The 22,642-nt window shown below is 38.1% G+C and overlaps 1 protein-coding gene across 2 annotated transcripts in view; it reads right to left on the reverse strand.

Annotated features, from left to right (window-relative positions):
* SH3GL2 (SH3 domain containing GRB2 like 2, endophilin A1) overlaps positions 1 to 22,642 on the reverse strand; it is a 215,502-nt gene that overhangs the window by 39,998 nt on the left and 152,862 nt on the right. For both annotated transcript variants that reach the window (XM_021675320.2, XM_012449982.2), the window contains exon 2: positions 9,316 to 9,384. In XM_021675320.2, coding sequence (XP_021530995.1) covers positions 9,316 to 9,384 — 69 coding nt within the window. The remainder of the gene's footprint in view (positions 1 to 9,315; positions 9,385 to 22,642) is intronic.

A 22,642-nucleotide genomic window follows, 5' to 3' on the forward strand; every position in this document is an offset into this window, starting at 1 on the left:
GGATCATGAAGTCAGGAGTTTGAGACCAGCCTGGCCAAGATGGTGAAACCCCGTTTCTACTAAAAATACAAAAATTAGCTGGGCATGGTGATGCACTCCTGTAATCCTAGCTACTTGAGAGGCTGAGTCAGGAGAATCACTTGAACCTGGAAGGTGGAGGTTGCAGTGAACTGAGATCACACCACTGCACTCCAACCTGGGCAACAGAGCGAGACTTTGTCTCCAAAAATAAATAAAACATAAAAAAAAAAGTGATACTGTAAATATATACAGATACAGATATATTTTTTAGTTAATATAACTTTTGTGTGAAATAAGGTTTATTCAGAAGACAAAATTGTAGGCATGTATGTTTTCTTCTAGGTTTTTTCCTTTAATTTCTCAATACCAAGATTTCAGCAATTCTTAATACTCTGAAGTCAAGAAGTTCTTTCTCCCCTGTCTAGTCTTATAATTTACAACTTTGGGTAGAGAGAAAAATAGCTCCTTTAGCCTTTTTCACTCACTGTAACATTTTTCTTTTCATGTTAAGTCTTGGGTTGGCAAGCTACGTCCGGTTGGCCAAATTGAGGCCAATACTTGTTTCTACTTTTTTAAATGGTTGAAAAAATTTGAAATGATGCTACTATTTTACTGCACAAAATAATAAATTTCAAATTCAAATTTCAGCATCCTTTAAGTTTTGTTAGAAAACAGCCACACTCATTCATTTAAATGTTGCCAGTGGATGCTTTTGTGTTTAAACAGCATTGGCAAGGAGTTGTAAGAGATCTCAGAGGCCCTCTGTCCCCAAAAACCTAAAGTACTTACAAAAAAATCTTGATCCCTGTGCTAGGTGCTAGCTCCACTAATAATAATGCCATGTTCAATCTATAGATGATACTAAGTATTTCACCAGCTGTCTCAGTCTTTAGAGACAACATACTAGAGAACAGAAGGCATGGAACTGAACAGAATGGGGTTACTCCTCAAGAGGCATGTGAATATTATCTTTTTTCCTTGAAGAAAATAAAAGTCGGTGTTTCCTGAACTTAGGTGATAGAACTCGTGAAGAACATAGCTTTATTTGTGGAGCAACAAAAGGACTGAAAGATATGATTTCATAGTATTAGATACCACATTATACCAGAAGCTGTAGCAGAGCAGAGTTTAAGAAAAACATATACACCTTAAAGGGAGCACTGATAGTTTGTGAGTTTAGTGATTACCAACAAATACATGAATTAAGCCAGGCATGGTGGCCCATGTCTGTTACCCCAGTGCTTTGTGAGGCCAAGACAGGAGGATTGCTTAAGGCCAGGAGTTCAAGGCTAGCCTGGGAAAAACAGTGAGACCCCATCTATACAAAAGATTTAAAAATTAGCCACAGAGATACAACAAAAAAGAAAACTTCAGGCCAAGGTCCCTGATGAACACTGATGCAAAAATCTTCAATAAAATGCTGGCAAATCAAATCCAGAGGCATGTCAAAAAGCTTATCCACCATTGTCAAATAGGCTTTATCCCTGAAATGCAACGTTGGTTCAACATATGCAAATCAATAAATATGATTCATCACATAAACAGAACTAAAGAAAAAAACCACATGATTACCTCAATAGATGCAGAAAAGGCTTTCAATAAAATTTGACATTGATTCATGTTAAAAACTCCCAGTGAACTAGGTATTGAAGGAATTCACCTCAAAATTTTAAGTGCCAAACATGACAAACCCATAGCCAACGTTATACTGAATGGTCAAAAGTTGGAAGCATTCCCCTGGAAAACCAGCACAGGACAAGGATGTCCTTTCTCATCACTCCTATTCAACAACATTGGAGTTCTGGCCAGGGCAATTAGCCAAGAGAAGGAAATAAAGGGCATCCAAATAGGAAGAGAGGAAGTCAAACTATCCCTGTTTGCAGACAACATGATCTTATGTCTAGAAAACCCCACAGTCTTAGCTGAAAAGCTTCTTAAGCTGATAAAAAACTTCAGCAAAGTATCAGGATATAAAATCAATGTTCAAAAACCACTAGTATTCCTATATACCAAGAACAGTCGACTCAAGAGCCAAATCAAGAACAATGTCATTCACAATTGCCACAAAAAGAATAAAATACCTAGGAATACAGCTAACCAGGGAGGTGAAAGTTCTTTACAAGATGAAATACAAACACTGCTGAAAGAAATCAGAGGTGATACACACAAATGGAAAAACATTCCATGCTCATGGATAGGAAGACTCAATATAATTAAAATGGCCATATTGCCCAAAGCAATTTATGGATTCAATGCTATTCCTATTAGATTACCATTAAGATTCTTAGCAGAACTAGAAAAAACTATTTTAAAATTCACATGGAACCAAAAAAGAGCCTGAATAGCCAACACAATGCTATATAAAAAGAACAAAACTGGAGGCATCAAACTATCCAACTTCAAACTATACTACAGGGCTATAATAACCAAAACAGTATGGTACTGGTTAAAAAAAAAAAACAGACACACAGACCAATGGAGTAGAATAGAGATCTCAGAAATAAAACTTCACAACTACAATTAATCTGGTCTTTGACAAATCTGACAAAAAGCAAACAACAGGGAAAGGATTCCCTATTCAATAAACAGTGCAAGGATAACTGGCCCGCCACATGCAGAAGATTGAAACTGAACCCCTTCCTTATACCATATACACAAATTAACTCAAGATGGATTAAAGACTTAAATGTAAAACCACAAACCATAAAAACCTTGAAAGACAACCTAGGCAATACCATTCAGGACATATGCATGGGCACATATTTTATGATCAAGACACCAAAAGCAATTGCAACAAAAGCAAAAATTAACAAATGGGATCTAATTATACCAAAGAGGTTCTGCACAGCAAAAGAAACTACCAACAGAGTAAACAGACAAACTATAGAATGAGAGAAAATTTTTACAAACTATGTATCCAACAAAGGTCTAATATCCAACATTGATAAGAAATATAAACAAATTTACAAGAAAAAAAGTAAACAACCCCATGAGCAGGTAGGCAAAGGACACGAATACTTTTTAAAAGAAGACATTTATGCAGCCAAGAAACATATGAGAAAACACTCAAGATCACTGATCATTAGAGAAACAAATCAAAACCACAATGAGATACCATCTCACCCCAATGAGAATGGCTATTAAAAAGTCAAAAAATAATAGATGTTGGCAAGGTTGTGGAGAAAAATGAATGCTTATACTCTGTTGGTGGGAGTGTAAATTAGTTCTACCATTGTGGAAGACAGTGTGGTGATTCCTCAAAGTCCTAAAGACAGAAATACTACTTGACCCAGCAATCCCATTACTAGATATATACCCAAAGGAATATAAATTGTTCTATTATAAAGGCACATGCACATGTGTGTTCACTGCAGCACTATTCATAATAGCAAAGATATGGTATCAATCAAAATGCCCATCAATGACAGACTGGATAAAGAAAATGTGGTATGTATACACAATGGAATACTATGCAGTCATAAAAAAGAATGAGATCAGGTCCTTTGCAGCGACATGGATGGAGCTGGAGGCCGTTATCTTTAGAAAACTAATGCAAGAAAAGACAACCAAATACCACATGTTCTCACTTATAAGTGGGATAAAAATGATAACAACACACATTGGACCCTATTGGAGGGTGGAGGGTGGGAGAAAGGAGACAATCAGGAAAAATAACTAATGGGTACTAGGCTTAATACCTAGGTGATGAAATAATCTGTATAACAAAGCCCCATGACACGTTTACCTATGTAACAAACCTGCATATGTACCCTTGAACTTAAAAGTTTAAAAAAAGAAATTGGACTTCAAAGATCAAATAAATAATAAAAATAAAAGTTAGCCAGGCATGGTGGTATGTGCCTGTAGTCCTAGCCACTTGGGAGGCTGAGGCAGTAGAATCACTTGAGCCCAGAAGTTTGAGGTGATAGTGAGCTATGATTGAGCTACTATACTCCAGCCTGGACAACAGAGTGAGACCTCAATATCCAGATAAGTAAATAAATAAATTAGATAGATAAGTAGATGAATTACATACCCACTTGAACATGAGGTAACTCACAGTGGTACATAAAAGAAATGTTAAAATGTCAAACGAAAAACTAAAATGTTTTCAAATTCTTAACTTTTCTGTCACCAAAGTTAAGAAAATGCAACTATTAATAATGCATATACATCCACCTAAAGTACTGAGACTAGTGAATAAGAACAGCTAAATAAACAATCACAGAGACATGATGCAAATAGTGTCCTAGGAAGGTCTGTCTGGCAGTGCGATACAGGCTGGTCCAAGAGTGATGTTTTTAGTAGCCCCCTACTGACTCAGAAGAGTTAATGCATCTGGCCCCAAGCTGCCTTGATTTGAAACATTATCTTATGTATTCAGAAAGCCCAGCTGACAAACAACATGTTGGAAAACAAAAATAAGCAAGGTTATTAGGCTGTGATTGCTCCAGTGTATTTTTTTTTTGTTGTTAATCTTCTTGGCCATTATCTTTAATGAATATAAGCTTGGATATATATTGCAAACGTGTAACTTAGAGGAAGCTTGTCATCACTGAATTTCAGACTAAGGACAAAGATGTCTTTAAAGCTCATCTTGTCTGGGGCTCTGGCCTTCCTTATATCCCCACACCAGCGGGGGTGTCTTAGCACAGTGCTCCAGGCCTCCTCCTTTCCCATCACACCATGAAGGAGATGTCCATGGGCACACTCAGGGATATGTGTTGCTCAGAGCATTCTGGCTGGAACTCTGCTCCTTCTTCTCCCACTTGAGAGACATCACTGAATCCAAGTAAGAGTAACATCATTAAAAAGTGACATTATTAGTAACAAAGTACTAGCCACGAAACTCACAAGAGATGACTGGTGTGCCTCACATGATGGCGGGGAACTAGTGGGTCAGCCTGTGTTCCAACATGGGCAGTGGGAAATAGGGGCTCAGCCTGTGTTCAAGCACTGGCAGTGATAGGGAATCCCATCATTTCTGAGGCAAAAACAAACAAACAAACACACACACCCACATAAACCCAGCTTTGATAGCCAAAAGCTTTTCTTCTATTGAGCCAGAATTTATCTCCCCATGGTTTCTACTCATTAATTCTAGCTCTACCACTTGGGCTGGATAGATGAATTGAATCCCTCTCCACCCAGTGACTGAGTGTATGAAGATAATGACCGTGGACATTTTCCTACTGGCCTTTCTCCACACCCAACTCTGCCAATAATCCTCTCTTATTGTCACGTGGAATGGCATTCTTTCTCAACATCTTGCTCTTCTTAAAACTCGAGCTGCTCCTTCAAAAGAATCCCATTTTTATTAAAGGGCCTATAGACATGCTTCTATCCCTAGGACATCTTCTGGTTTCAACAGAAGAGATTTACCAGGATACTTTTCAGGCCGCAAAAGAGATACTATATTCCTTGGCTTAGAATTATGCATTAACCATATAATCAGGGACAAGATAAATGTTCAGGATTTAGCTCAGACACCCTCTCTCTTCTAGGCAGCCTAATATACCCAGCCTGAGTTAGATCTTCCATGGGAATTCTCCCCGGGACACCAAGCACAATGTTCTGTAAGGTATTGATTCATGTATCTATTTTTTAAAAATCAAAACTGGAAGCTGCTTGAAGGTAGGGACAGTGCCTTAACATGGAGGCACTTTCCAAGTGAATTAATCAATGTAACTATACACATAACAAAAAACTACACAATCATTGTAGCAACTGAGAGAAATTTGAGAAGGAATCAGAGGTTCTTCAAATTTCAGAACTTCCTCTTAACAAAAAAACCTGTAACTTTTCAAAGAGAAAATCCTCCAGTGTGTGCAACATAGTAAGACATTTAGCCTATGTTTAACAAAGCTTGTAAGCAACAGACAGCATTTTAAATGAAAACAGAAAGAATTCCATGCAAGGCACTTGAGAGAAATCATTATGGGTAGGGATCCTACAGAGACAGCACAGCCGCAGGATTCCAGTCAACCAGCTAAGAGAGAGGAGGGCTGCAGAGCTAAGGGACACACAAGATGATTTTACTGCATCTCAACTGGAGAGTGGCTGGGGCGGCTGATTAGAGAAACACCCCTAGGAAAACCCACTTCTCTCTCCCAGTAGTGCTGCTTGAAGCAAACTTCTAATTTACTTCATTTTGTTGTCTAATTGCACCTCCGAGAATACAGATGAACAAAGGTCTCTCTATCCCAAATGCCTGATGAGCAGAAAACCAACTATGGAAAGGCAATTCCTCTGTCTGCTTGGGAACACTGAACTAAAACATTTGTGTGAATAATAAATTAATAGTAGAGAAAAGATTTGAGAGTCTAAATCCAAAGCAAGTGCTTTTCAATTACCACAGAAATCTTACACTATTCACATAAATTTAGCATGAGTGGAGGGTACAAAATGTGCAATAAGGACACAGATGAAAAAAAAGATATACAGAACTAAACAGAGTAAAACCATTTCCACACTGCACTGAAACCTAAATCTCTCAATTTACTCAGGTATAAACCCAAGTAAAGAGCCATGAGTGTATTCTTCAATGAATCAGAAGTTTACTTTGTTGCAGGCATATTTGTATTTTGAAATAAAAGCTTCAGAAACATTTCTATAAATTAGGAGAAATAATCCTCATATCTTACTTTCAGACTCAAAAGAAGGTCTGTTGGTATTTGCCTGAAGTAAAATCCTTGCAGATTCTGTTTCAATTAGTTTGCAAAACTGGCATATATTTCTCATCAAAATAAATCTCCAAAGGTCTAATTAGTTGCTCAGTGATAAATTCTTCTCAGTTTTCCAAATTTCCTATTCTTTTTAGTCTCATTTAAGAAACAGAAAGTTAGTCTGTCTCAGTTTAGACAATGAGCTGCCTAGCTTATTCCCTTTTGTCTTGGCAGATGCTAAAAGCAAGAGTCAAATTCTGACTCTCGGTCAGTACTTAGTTCCAAATTCCTAAATACCTGCCTAATCTTTCATTAATTACATGACATTTAGCCACGTGACATACTATATGCTCTCCTGGGGTGCGGGGAAGAAGGAGCAGCAAAGGACAAGAGGAATCAAGCAAGATTGGGTGAAGACAGACTGATTAATCCATGGGCTGCTTGAATGAAGGGCAAGGAACTCCAATTTTATGGGCAGTACAAGAGTCAAAGTCAAGACATTCTGGGAATGTGTGTCAGTTCCTGGAGTCTCAGAGGCTGCACAAGATGGATGGGTAAAATACTGTTTCCAGAATGATGGATATCAGTGGCTACCAGCTTTGGTTGAAGATCAGGTGGTATTTAGAACCACCCAGAGATGAGAAATAGGAACCAATGCAGACTTTGGTCCAGCCGGAGCAGGAAGCTACCAGGCTCCAGCTGTGAGAGTCTGGCTTTCCAGACTTCAGAAGGCTGGGACTCAGAATTCCAATAAAAAATCTCCTCACCAGTGGGTACCAATTAGTGAGGCCTACCTCAAGAACTTAACCAGAATGACCAGCTGGGTCAACACTATGCAGTCTCATTTCGTAAGACCCAGCCTCTTGGCAATGTATCTTTTTTTTGGGAACTCAACTGTTCCCTCTTGCCTGCTTGCATGCTGTTTCCTTTACCAGGCTCTGCTAACTCTTCCACGTCTTCAACTTAACTATCAGTAAGGTTATCTCTGACAATGCAGAATGGGTGGGCTTCTCTACCACCATGAGTTTTCATCCTTGCCATGCTGGTCATTACTTGTCTCAAGTTTGCCCTCCCCACTAGACTATGAACTTCATACACTCAGGTACCTTGTCTATATCCTACCTCCTGGTTCATGGAAGACACAAAGAAAATATTTATTGAATTCATCAATAAACTCATAAGGAGAAAAAAGAAAGAAAGCACCAAGGTTTTTTGTTTTTGTTTTTTCCCCACACTACATTGATGTATACCTAGGAATTTTTTGTTTGACTCTTCATGCAAACATAGCAAAAACAGCAAAACTGATGTGGGCTGTTAGATCTGATGTGGACTAAAATATCCAGTCCCTAAAACAGCTCTGGTAGAGTCAAATAAGAATATTAAATATTGCTTTGCTATAACAAAGTACAAAAGCAATATTCTCAATAATGCTTAAATGTCGTTTCTAGGTACCATAGGTTTATAACATCCTCTTCTGTTCCAGTACAGGATTTGGCACTCTCACATGCATTATCCACCATGCACTTAAGACCTAAAATGTTTCTGTGCACAATGCAATATATGCCTTTAATCATAAGCCTAAATGTCACTTACTCTGAAGAAGGTCAAAGTGAAAGAAAAGTAAAAGAGAGAACATGGCTTATGTCCCAAGAAAAATAAAATGAGATGTTTTGTCCACCACTTCCACCCTCACTTGCTGAGAACCTATCTTTTAAGCACAAAGCTAAATGATGTACATTATTTTTAATCCTTAACTAAAGTCCCCCAAATTAGTATTCCTATTTTACATTTATTTAAAAAAGGGCTCTGCCCGGTACAGTGGCTCATGCCTGTAATCCCAGCACTTTGAGAGGCTCAGGTAGGTGGATCACCTAAGGTCAAGAGTTTGAGACCACCTTGACCAACGTGGTGAAACTCCTTCTCTAACAAAAAGACAAAAAGTAGCCAGAGGTGGTGGTGTGCACCTATAATCCCAGATACTCAGGAGGCTAAGGCAGGAGAATCGCTTGAACCTAAGAGGCAGAGGTTGCAGTGGGGCAAGATCATGCCACTGCACTCCAGCTTGGGCAACAGAGCAAGACTCAGTCTCAAAAAATAACAATAAAATTTTAAAAAGAGGCTCTGATCAGTAGATGGAGTTTTGCAACACATGGTAGGAAGGGGAGTTTGGGCCAAGGTTGGACAGGCTCCAAAACTGTATTCTCTCCATTACAACTGGCTGCCTCTGGCCAATCATCCAGTCAGGAAAGTCCTTAAAGCCAGAAAGTGACTTAAACTCTCCCCAAAACACTGGGGATGTCATTCTTCACCCTATTTTCTTCCCATCTCACCCTAATTCAAACATCAGCTCAACACTGTCCTCATTTTTCTTTAAATGGTGATGAAACTCACCAGGAAAAGTGCATTGTGACCTTTCAACTTCATTGAGGTTTTGTTCTCAGGACAGTACAAAGGGAAGAGAGGCTATTTTACGTTTTAAAATATACACAAAAAGAAGAGTATTTCTAAATAACAAAATGCATTCTCAGAGACCAGTGGAAAACATTTGCCCCTCCCTTTTTCTATTTTTCTCTAATTATGGTAGACACTTTTATGTCAAAGGGAACACTAGGCAGTAGTGAAGACTTACCCTTTCCATCTCTTTGAAGTCGTCATCTAGCTTTGTTCCTTCAGCTCCTCCAACCTTCTCACTCACTTTCTGTAGAAAATAACCACAAAGGAGAATTATTATAAAGAGTTTCTTTAAAAATATGTGTTAGAAATTGTAAGCACTTTCACAAATATCATCTAATGAAATCTCACAACCATTCTCTGACTCAGGTGGAGAGTCTCATTTTCATAGCAGCAAACTGTGGCTGAGAGGGGCTGAACAACTTACCAATGGCTATGCATCTGCTGAGTATAGGAGCAAGCATTCAAATTTGTTTCTTCTGATTTCAACCTCAGTGCTCTTTCTATCATATAAATCATTATTAACTACCTAATCCTAACATTTTCCTCTTGAAAGTTCTATGGGGCAACAGTATCATACAATAATCATTTCCCTCTGATAATGGATCTAAAATGCTACCTATGTAGAAAATTGCTACTTCTTCAACCTAGTCCTAAATGGGCTATTGAACAGATAATCATGAACATCTATCAAACTGTTATGAAAAGAAAAAAGTCTCAGCCCAGCTAATCTTCAGATAAAAGGACATAGTCTGTCTCTTAAAGCTGTCTACATCTTTATGTACGTAAGACAAACCATATGGAAAGTTGTTGAGGGCATTTGTTTGCTACTTGATCATTTTCCATTACCACACATTTTATATTTATCAAATAACAATGCAAATAGTCATTAACTACATGTAAAATTCATGTTTATAAAAAATTAGATACGCTATTATATTCTGAAATAATGATTCAAATTAAGTCTAGTAAAAAACATATGAAGGAATCACACAAAAGATACTCTGGTTTTATCAAAGACAGAAATACTAAATGTTAATGGCATAAGACTTTTTCATTCCCTTTAAAATACCCTAATTGTAAAGATAGATGTTTTTCCCTAAGTTGTCACTGTAATACATAAAGTTACCGCACACAGATATCGAAGTATGGTTTTTAATTTCCTTCAATAGCAGCTAGGTTGAGGGTCTTTGCAGAAGATTCCTACCATGACCAACCCACAGCAAGCTCAGCAACAACCTGGATCACTTCCCTCCGAAGGGTCCCTGGATACCTGCTCCATCTCCTGGCCAGGAATGCTCTGGTATCTCCTTGTTGAAGTGCCTGAGCTGTGTTCCTTACCCACTCTGTCTGTCCTTCACTCCCACTTCCTGCCTTCAGGAAAATCTTCAAAAAGATCACTCTTGGGAAAGCCAAGAGTCAGAATTCTATCATCACTCTGGCCCTGCATACCATTTGCCACTCATTTCACCCCATCAGTAGAATTAGGAGAAATACGGCACATGGAAGAGCATGGCATGGACTGACCCCTCCAATCCTTGATAGGTACACACAGTGGTGATTATGAAAATGGAATAAGAATTATAACAACTTACGTCTGAACCTACATGGTATACAATAAATCCTACTTCCCATCTCTCACCAATAAAATGTATATCTGTTTACAGTATCCTGGTTTCTCCCATCAGTTTATTTAACTGTTATTTCATGTTTTGAGAAAAAGCTGGAAATTTTCCTTGACATAATATAAGCTTAGGTAGATAAAGGGCAATGATTCAAAGTGAAAGGTTATTAAAAACATATTAACATCTTTAATTTATATCAATGACACATATTTTCACTTTCAATTTATCATTTAATATGTGTACCCCAAGAACTATATAGAACATATTTTATTACTCCATTGCAGATGAGAAAATGAAGGCTGCATAAAATAGGTTACTTGTTTATAGTAGACATCTTTAGCTAGGAAGAAGTGGAAGCAGCTTTTCCAGGCCAATCCATAGGAGTTTTTACATCCATCCAACAGCTTTGAGGAGCTGTCCATGGTGCTAGCTATCTCTGCCTGAAGTTCCATTAGACTCAAAAGGCTAGCGGTGGACTCACTGTCTTAACACTTAATCTTTTACATCAGCCCTCTCACTTAACTTGTACTCTGAGTGATGCTGACTGATGATTCCCTACTTCAGTGGCTCACGCCTGTAATCCCAGTATTTTGGGAGCCTGAGGCAGGAAGATTGCTTGAGCCCAGAATTTCCAAGACCAGCCTGGGCAATATACTAAAACTCTTTCCCTAAAAAAATAAAAATAAATTAGTTAAACATGGTGGTGTGCACCTGTCGTCCCAGCTACTCTGGGAGCTGAGGTGGAAGAACTGCTTGAGCTCCAGAGATTGAGGCTGCAGTGAGCCGTGATTGTCCCATTGCACTCCAGCCTGGTTAACAAGAGAGACTCAGTTCTCTGATAAAAAAACAAACAAACAAAAAAAAACCTTTGAAGTGCCATTGACTTGACCAGCATATTAAGGTTTAAGTTACAGAAAGTCACGAATAGAGAGGCCTTAAAGGTTATTAACATAATGTCACAAATCAACTTTTACTCTTACACTAATTCCCTATCTTTCTTTTTTATTTATTTATTTATTTTTTTATTTTTATTTATTTATTTTTTTTATTGCATTTTAGGTTTTGGGGTACATGTGAAAAACATACAAGGTTGTTGCATAGGTGCATACGTGGCAGTATGATTTGCTGCCTCCCTCCCCTTCACCTATATCTGGCATTTCTCCCCATGCTATCCCTCCCCAACTCCCCACCCCCCCGCTATCCCCCCTCCCCCCAAAAGACCCCCGTGTATAGTGCTCCCCTCCCTGTGTCCATGTGTTCTCCTTGTTCAACACCCGCCTATGAGTGAGAACATGTGGTGTTTGATTTTGTGTTCTTGTGTCAGTTTGCTGAGAATGATGTTTTCCAGGTTCATCCATGTCCCTACGAAGGATGTGAACTCCTCGTTTTTAATGGCTGCATAATATTCCATGGTGTACATGTGCCACATTTTTCCTGTCCAGTTCCCTATCTTTCATTCTGCTCAGTGACAGCAGTTTTAGCTCACATGTCAGCCCCTTCTTGTGTCTTATTCTTCAAGTACATGGTTTACCATTAAATTTGGGCTAGGAAACTCTAATCCAGTTGAACTCCCAGACAATAAAGAAATATTTTCTACAAAACCCCAAATCAATTGCTGTCACTATAAAGAGAATCATTATAGATAGACCTCTGATGTGACCTGAAACCTGTGATATTTAATGTCATTTTAAAAAACAGACACATAAGGAAACATGTAGCTCAGAGATGCCTTCATTTATAGAGAATCCTGGTAACCCTGTGTTAATCACATTTTGACCAACTCTAGACAATAAACTATCTCCCTTATCAAAAGCACAAGGGCCGATATCACACTTTCAATCCTATATTGTTAAATACAGAGTGATCTTAATTTCCCCTCTTCTGGCATTCATCAACAGCTTAGCACCACAGTAGTTGGATCACTGTATCAAATGAGATACTTGGATCCCACTGGCCATTAATAATTCAGAACTAGTCTTGATAACACTCTGAGGTCAAGTCAACAATCCACTGGCTTTAACTATTTGGGGTGTGCGTGTGTGTGTGTGTGTGTGTGTGTTCAAAAAAAAAGGGAAAGGGAGAAATAGAGGGAAAGGAAGGAGGAGGGAGGAGTGCCTCAATGAGAATTAGAACAAGAGAGAGCCTTTCTCTTTTCTATAAAAGCTGACATTTGAGCTGCTGAGAGAGTGACTTCACTGAATATAGCGAATGATGTTAGCAGTTGGATACTGATACTGGCCTGACTGGTTGGTTTATGTAAAAATTTCTTACATAATCAGATTCCTTAGGGAAAAAGTAATATTAAAAATAACATCTATATTGTCCTGTGGGCTATTTTTCTAAGTCATAAAGGAGCTAAATATATCAAGGCCCTGAATTAAACAGTGGACTAAGTAACAACTGACTCATTCCTTAGGAGTATGGCAAACATTTTTTCTTCCTTTTCTTTATATAATGTTATTAAAATTTCCTTTTGTTTTATGCATAAGGATCAAGGTGAGGCACACAGGCTCGCTGAGTCCATCTGGCCATAATGAAGAGTTTTGTTTCTCCTTACCTGGTATCATTTATTTGGTGCTATTATTTTTCCAGTGAGGTGATATCTAAAATTAAGACTTCACAATAGTGAATATTTTCTGATGCCTTTTAGTATACTTTGACTAACATACTTGCCATTTGAGAAACTGTTCACCTATTTAAAAGTAAAAGGTATTTGAATCAAACAGAACAGTACATGTGAGCCAATATGTCCCCCATATCATCCAAAAAGCTACAAATAACTCCTAAAAACAACTCTCCTGTACCATCTAAAAACCTAAAAACATTGAGGATTCCAAACTTTTAATGGAACCCATTTAGTACAACATTGAGACTTTATACTTCTAATCTATTACATTTTCCATACACTCTGTATTCCAACCAAATTAATTTTCCTCTTATTCTTCACTGTCTTCCTCACAAGAGGTATTCAATAAAGATTTTTTGAACTTCACTGCAATGTAGTTTTGTGAATACTAATGTTAAGATGACTGCAAGGTAGCATAAAGCAAGGCAAATAACACTGCCCACCTCACTCTGGGTGGCATTTCAAACAGCATAACTTTCAAAAAAAAAAAACCAATCAACTCACATTTTAAATTAAAAGTCTTAATTTTAAGCCTGCAGTAGTGGGTGTCTCATGCTATTTTTTTCCATATACCAAATAAGAAAAATGTCAAAGAGGGCCACCAGCCAGAGAAAGCTTAAACAAATGACCACTGTTTTCAGCCCAGATGATGCTCTCTTGCTTTCCAATAATGACTCATCCTCCCCCTAGCTGTCACCTCTAGGCAGAAGACATTCCATCCTCTAGGGGTGGCTCTGATTCTTCCCAGCATTGCATTTCATTTGCTAAATGCTTAAAAGCCAACTATTGGACCTCCAACTGACATTTATAAAGGTCTCCTTGAAAATCACATCATCAGTGAAATTCAACAGACTTAAGATCAAATTTATTCATACCTCCCGAAACTGCAAGTTTATTTACCTCCTAATTTCCCTGATTTTGTTCAGCCACTATTCATCATGCAAAACCAGGTTTCCTTACCAACCACCAAGTGTGCTGTTTGTCCCCTCTGCTTTGTATCTGAAACTATTTCCCTTTTCTACTCTTCAAATTCTACCAATTGCCAAAAACGCCCACCCAGATGTCACCTTCTCCATCATCTGTTACTCCCCATCCAAGCTGGAAGTTATTGGACTTCCTCTGTACTCTTAATGAGACATCATCTGTTGGATTACCTGGAATGAACTACTTGATGAGTAAAATTGCTGAGCATATTTGCTCATCTAAATTGTAAACTGCTAATGCCAGAGATCATATATCACACGCTCTTTTATTTGAAAATATCTGAGACTTCAGTAATTAACATAGTGCTTGAAGAGCAGAGCAGAAAATATCTATCTCAATGAATTATTCTAAAACTAAAAATTGCATGTAAATTAAATACGGACTCTTAACTATGAATTAGCATTGGTTCTGTTATCTCTTGAGTTTAATCTCCACCCCAAAGTATTATATCTTTTACTCTATCAACAACAGGTAAAGAATAAGAAAATTCAACAAACTATGTTGTATGACATTTTACTTATAGCCAAGGTTAAAGAAAATTCTAACTTCATTGTAACTATTCTGCATTCAACCACTATATGACTTTTATTACAATTGCAATTAGTATTAATGACCTAATTATTTTCATTAATCCTGGTGCTATCTAAATACATGTATTTTAGTTTATATATATATGCACATGTGTGCATATATAAACACACACATATGTGGGAAAATGTGTTTTTGTGTGTATACCCACATATGTTTGATAGAAAATATACTTTTCCAAAATACTTTCTTGAAAAATCACCCCAAATATTTTTAAGTATGGTACCATTTGTTTACTCATATGAAAACAGAATTACTTTAGTTAGCATTCTATAAATTAAGTATGCATAGGTTTTAAGAGTAGAAATCAGAATTTATAAATATTCCTGCCCAATCTGCATTATGGAACAATCTATAAAATACATATGTGTACAAAGAAATGTCATTGACAATTCAGTAAATGAGAGCCATTTTAGGCAAGGGTTTTTAAAACTTGGATTTAGAATCAAGAGACATGAATTCCAGTTATGGAAATGTCACCTAACACTGTGAAAAAAAATGCATAACCTATCGCTGCCTCAATTTCTTCACCTGAGCAATGAAAACAAACATCATCTAACACTGGATTTTTTGAGAATTAGATGAGAAAATACACGTAAAAGCACTTTGTCAACTATCAAAAAATCATAATTTAAATAAGGTATTATTATTCCTTAATAGGCAGTCTTTTTTTTTTTTTGAAATAAACAAGATGGAGGTTTCCTTTATCACAATCCTAAAAATTTACAATATATTGCCAATAACAAGTTGAAAAACAATAAGCAGTCTTAAATGTAAGATGGAATTTTAAATTGTTTTCACACATTTAGCAAATCTAAATGTAATTTAAGTGCATTATTAAAGAACAACATTACTGAATGCACAAGCTCTTAAGAAAGGTGCAATACTAGCCCTGTAGGACATTACTGTATTGTCAATATTTATAGAAAGGCATAACCTCTGATAATAAACTAAAAAGCCCATCCTCTGACTCTACACGAAATTTTTCTTTTATTCTTTGTTATTTAGTAAAGTACTGAAACGTTAAAAAAAATACAATACTTGATGACATATCAAATATTTAGAGGGAAACAGGAGAGTCAAATTTCAGCAGTATTCTTTTGGCATTTGGCTAAATACACAAGATCTTGTTTTTCCAGATGGTGGTATCCCCATGTATAAAAGACAGGGTAGATTCACTTTACGCAATATATGTCTCACACTATTCTTTCTCAGCTGTCATTAAGTTGGAATGCTTAAATGCCATGATGTTTTGAAAATGGATTTCAAAAAATATATATTTATTTTTCTATCCAGAAATTTAAGATTTTCTTTAAAAATGAGTAAAGACATTTTGTCTGTCTAAATTGAGATAATTGTATTTCTCACTATTAAGAAACTGTATATTTAAGAAAATTGGAAAGGTTCCTTTTATATAGTATAAAAACCAGTGATGGTCCCATGAATTGGAAAGGATGAAGACTGATTTTCTTTGAATATCTAAAGCTAAAAACTTTAAAATGAGCTTGGGTGAGTTAAGTACTTGGCCTTTTTCCCATCTTCCAGCCTATTTTGTTCCTTGCCAAATACTTTATGGAAAATGCAGAAATTGATTTGTATGATGCTGTAATTGTTTCTGGTGGTTCACTGGGGTTAAAAGTAATAACTGTCTCAGCCCCATTTCCCCAAAGTGAAAAATTCCCACAGACTGTAGGGCAAATTACTTCCTTCCTTCAAAAGGAGTTGGAAAAATTTATGATAGAGGGATCATGCAGAGCTTTTGGCTCCTTCCTAGAAAGATGGTTTATAACTACATATTACCTATAGGTTTCATTTGCAAGGTTTCCTGTTTTTGTCTTTACAGAAAATTTTTTGAGTATATACAATGTGTCAAATAATAAATAACTCGCATTTCTCTATTTTTCAACTCCCCCAAATAATTTAGTTCATCATCAGATAAGGGGCATTTGAAGAGGGCAGTTCAGCAGCAGAGATGGTATTTCCATAAAGTTTTCCATCCCTAGCAATAGGAAAAAATTTGATACATCTTCATAGTCCACTCTAATAAGCCACTGAAGTTACACAAAATATAAAAAGACAGTATCTGCTAATAACAGACCAGTAATTACTTTGGAATTTCTGAACTGGTTAATAAGTGGTCTAGAACGTAATGCTTGATGACTCAGTTGATAAGGCCAAAGCAAAGTCAATCAGGACTTTCTCATTTGTTAAGAGAAACTTCCTGGCAAGCCCCTTTCTACTAACCAGTTTTGTGAACTGAAACTACAAACTACCCTGGGCCTGTTTCCTCATCCACAAAATGGGGCCTGAACAGGGTGGACCTGGGTAATCAGGAACGTTCTCAGATACATTACAACTACAAATTTCATGCCTATTTCTGTGATGGTGAGTTTCATGCGTCAACTTTGCAAGTCGACAGTATCTAGTTAGTCAACCAAACTAATGCAATAGCTGTGAAGGTATTTTGTGGAAATGGTCCTACAATCTGTTGACTTCAAATAAAAAAGATTATCCTTCATAATGTGGATGGGCATCATCTAATCAATGGAAAAGCCTTAAGAACAAAGCTGAGCTGACTGTGAGGAAGAAGAAATTCTGCCTCAAGACTGCAGCATCACTTTCTGACCGAGAGTTTCCGAGCCTGCTGACCAGACTTGCAAATTTCAGACTTGTCAGCACACCCAACTGCATGAGGCAATTCCTTGAAATAAAATTCTCTATGTACGTACATATATATATATATATATCTCCATATCTATGCCTCGCTGTTCTGTTTCTCTGGAGAACCCTAACTGCTACAATTTCTACCTGCTGCAGTACTATTTATAGTACAACACAGGCAGACCACATATTAGGAAAGGGAGGAAAAGAGAAAGTACTATGCAAGGTGCTTAAAGAGAAAATGCCATGGCACATTTTTTTTTCAGATTAGAATTATTTTTGTGCAAGTTCCATTCTTTAGTAAAAAGAGACAAAAACATCTTGAGATTAAATCCACCAAATGAAATGAATACAGCAGCACTCAAATTGAATGCCTACTATGTACCAGGGACTTTGCAAGCACTGAAGGTTTTAAACGGAAGTAAAATAAGCACATGCTGTCTGGGAACCTGAAGTTTTGTTTGGATGATTGTATATATAAACAAATCATTTCAATACAATGGCGTACATATATTAACAAAAGTAGAGTACCCTCATGCACAATTAGAACATAGTTGGGAGAGAAAGGGCTGGGGAAAGCTTCCTGGAGGCTGGGCTGATCTCGAAAGGAATAAGTAAGCCAGAAGAACAGACCTGGGATCAGGTAAGAAGCTTTATTACAAATAAATTTCTACATGACAAAAAGCAAACAAGCAACAAATGTGGCATATGCACAGGAGAATGCATATACTTCAGCATTGCCAGATCTCAGAGGCTAAGGCCGGGAACGATGAGGACTGAGGCTGCAGGAGAAAGACAGGATGAAATGGCAATGTGCCTTCTATGATATGCTAAAAACTGTAGGGGTGTATTTGTGTGGTGTGTATGTGTGTGCACATACACGTTTCTTTCTTTTTTTTTGAGACAGAGTCTCACTCTGTTGCCCAGGCTGGAGTGCAGTGGCGTGATCTTGGCTCATGGCAGCCTCCCCCTCCTGGGTTTCAGCAATTCTCCTGCCTCAGCCTCCTGAGTAGCTGGGACTATAGGCACCTACCACCATGCCCAGGTAATTTTTGTATTTTTAGTAGAGATGAGGTTTCACCTTGTTAGCCAGCCTGGTCTTGAACTCCTGACCTCAGGTGATCTGCCCACCTCAGCCCCACCAAAGTACTAGGATTACAGGTATGAGCCCTCATGCCTAGCTTCGTGTTTCTTTCTTGAGCTCATTTGGAGTCACTGCCCACTCCCACCTTTAGGCAACTGTAGGGGTTAGACCCCATAAATGTCGAGGCAGGAGCCAGAAGCCTCAGCCTATTTCCATGTAAATAATGAAGAAGAAAGTAACTAGAAATATAATCATAGTAGTTATTAGTTATTCATAGGTGATCTTAGTTATTCATAGGTGATCTTAATTCTTTTACTAATGTCTCTCAGGTTGGAAGTGTGAACCTGAGGTGACATTGTGAAATGAAGGACCCTAAGGCAAGATGCTTTAAGCCTCTGTCACTCCCGAGTAAGGGGTGCTGGAGGGCGCCTTGGCTGTGTGGCAGCGCCAGTGCTGGGAAAGCGCCTGCTGTTTAGCCAGCTAGGGACCAAGGCGTCCAAGATGGTCAATTCGTCTTCCTCCCTGGAGGAGTTAGGAGAAAATTCTGCTTCTCCAAGCTCTTGTGGTAGGCCCAATGGCTGTCAGGCGTAAGCCTGCAGACATCCAGGGGCTTAATAGTCTCTCTGTGATGCTGTGCTTCAGTGGTCACATTCCATGTCTACTCTGATGTTCCGCTTCTGCACCTGGTTCCCTTTTACTTAGATGAGATAATCAGTAAAAGTAACGTAAATCTTAATGTCTTTGTTCTTTCTTGACAAGTATGGAAAAAGTGCTGACGCATTCTGCTCCTTACCTCATCTCGACTGCTAGAAATTCCTGAGCCCCTACCTGTATGACACATGATGTATTTGACCCTTTCACTGCCATGCCCTATCTACCCTGCCCCAGTCACCGACCACCAATGACATTCCCTACCTACCCTGCCCCCAGCTTTGTGCTCAATAAAAGTCAGAATGTGCAGACACTCAGGGCCACTGCCAGACTCCACGCTTTGGTTGGCATGGACCCCTGGGCCCATACTTTCTTTTCTCTATCTCTGTGTCTTGTGCCTTTTATTTCTACAATTTCTCATGTCCACACCAGTAGAGAGGGCTTGCAAGGACCCTGCAGGACTGGACATCTCATCTGCTTTCCATTCCTCATAATTTTAACTTTTCTAGAAATGTCATTTAAGTTGGATCATATAATACATAGTTTTAAATATCTGGCTTCTTTAACTTAGCCTAATGCATTTGAGTTTAATCTGTGCCGTTATCTATATCAGAATATCAGTTCCTTTTTACTGGCTGAGTAGTATTTCATTGCATGGCTGTATCATACTTTGTTTTTTATCCATTCACCAGTTCATATTGCCTCCAGTTTGGGGTTTTTATAACTAACATTGCCACAAATATTTGCATACAAGTTTGCATGAACATGTTTTCATTCCTATTGGAAAGAAACCTGGCAATGGAATTGCTGGGTCTTGTGGTAGATGTGCAGTTAATTTTTAAAGAAACTGCCAAAATATCTTCCATAGTGGCGTACCATAAATCCTTAGATTTTATCTTAGCATTGATGGGGAGCCATTAACAGGTTTTAAGCTGGAAATGATATAGTTACATTAATTTTAAATCATTTGATTATGGAATGAGGACTGAGTTGGCAAAATTAAGACTAGAAATAAAGACACCAGTTAAAACACTACTGCAATCATCCAAGTGAACAGTTAGGGCTTGAATCAAGAACTCTGGGAGTATATAAGGAATCAGTAAATATTTAGAACACAAAAAAGCAGGAGAGAGACACACACACACACACACACACACACACACACAGAGAGAGAGAGAGAGAGAGAGAGAGAGAAAGAGAGAGAGAGATCACTATATATTTGTAAAACTAGAAGAGCAGATGCGACTCCTCAGGGAGAACATGCATCCAGAGTACAGCTATGAGTCAAGGAAGGAACCCTGGGCATCACCAAAAATTAAAGACTAGGCAGGGAAAGAACCAACAAAAGACCAAAACAAACAAACAAACAAACAAACAAAACCAGAAAGTAAAGGAAGAATCTGGAAAGAAAGAGGTCTTAACAGTCAAGAAAGTTTCCCTAATGATAATAAGCAAGCCCAGAGGATGGGCAAGGAGGTAGCAGTAGGGTGTGGCTGAAACAATCATTTCAGAGTCATCAGAATTAAAGAGTTTGATAGGTTCCAGCAGTGCAAACTGCTGTCTATGCGATGTAGATTAATACAATGGGCTTAAAGACAAAATAAGCACGTTCCAAAGTACACTAAGAATAAGATAATAGGATCTACATCGTTATATTTCTTTTTTTGGATACATTTTATTTATTTATTTATTCATTTACTTTTTTCTTCTTTTTTTATTACACTTTAAGTTCTGGGATACATATGCATAACGTGCAGGTTTGTTACATAGATATACATGTGCCATGGTGGTTTGCTGCACCCATCAACCTGTCATCTACATTAGGTATTTCTCCTAATGCTATCTCTCCCCGGGCCCTCCACCCCTTGAAATGCCCCATTGTGTAATGTTCCCCTCCCTGTGTCCATGTGTTCTCACTGCTCAACTCCCACTTATGAGTGAGAACATGTGGTGGTGTTTGGTTTTCTGTTCCTGTGTTAGTTTGCTGAGAACAATGGTTTCCAGCTTCATCCATGTCCCTGCAAAAGACGTAAGCTCATCCTTTTCTAAGGTGCATAGTATTCCATGGTATATATGTGCCACATTTTCTTTATCCAGTCTATCATTGATGGGCATTTGGGTTGGTTCCAAGTCTATGCTATTATGAATAGTGCTGCTCTGCTCACATCCTCATATTTTTGTGTACAATATCTCCTTCTCTCATCTCACTTTCTGCCTATAGAAATATCATTTGGAACCACAGGAAATGCTCATTAAAAAGTAGAGTAATTGATGGCTGCAGGGCATTAAGACTTGTGACAGTTTTTTTCCATCCATTCAAGGTAAGCACTTCAGCTTCACAGAAAGCCAACATCAGGGGCAAACTGCAAGCCGATGGATATGTGAAGATATTTAAGAGACTTCCTACATGTATTTCACACCTCTGTCTAGTCAGTTCTCCATATAGCATTTTATGTCACCAAATGTGGCAGCCAAGCTCTATCCTGAGATAAATGTTCTTCCTTCCTAAGCCAAAGGAAGCTACTGGTACCATGCTCATAGATGCAATAATAAATCATACGCTTTACCTTAGGTAATGATAAGGAAGAGATGTGAAGAGGCTTCAGAGGTAGTTGTGAAAGTGGATGGACAACCAGAGGGTATGCAAAAAGAGACCCAAGACCCATCATCTTATACAGAAAATTCACTGACTTCTCTATAGAGGAAATAAAAGTCCTGTTTACTGACAAATTAGGAACAAAAATATAACCACACAAAACTCAGAAAGACAGATTCCTGTCTGAGGTATGAAATTTGAAAATTAATATTTGTAGAAATTCTGTGATCCAAACCAAAATTTTAAAAAGCCTCCTAGTGACAGGGAAGACACACATATCCATCTATTCATCCATCCACATATAAACACACAAACACATTTCATTTATAATCTTGGGCTGAATGCCTTGAATGCTAAGCAGCTCATCACTGCCTAAGAAGGCTATGCACTGACAGATGCTCCACTCTGCTTCCACCCTAAGCTGTGAGGTCTGCTGCCTGCACTGCAGCTGACTCCCTGCAGATACTCAGACCAGGCAGGCTCATGCTGAAGCAGACAAGACATTGTGGAGGATCCCCTACCACACAAATTCCTGACTTGTTTTCTTCCCACAGTCTCAGGTATCAGAACTGTACCTGTTCTCTGCCCTCATAGGGTATAAGTATGTACCAGGAAAGGCTGCTGCAATAGATGAAACATATATGCAGAGTAACATCACTGCATCCCACACCACCTACCTGCTAACTTAAG

Source organism: Aotus nancymaae, unplaced genomic scaffold (genome assembly GCF_030222135.1).
Source record: "Aotus nancymaae isolate 86718 unplaced genomic scaffold, 86718_ANA_hifiasm-v0.15.2.pri h1tg000003l, whole genome shotgun sequence".
Taxonomy (NCBI): domain Eukaryota; kingdom Metazoa; phylum Chordata; class Mammalia; order Primates; family Aotidae; genus Aotus; species Aotus nancymaae.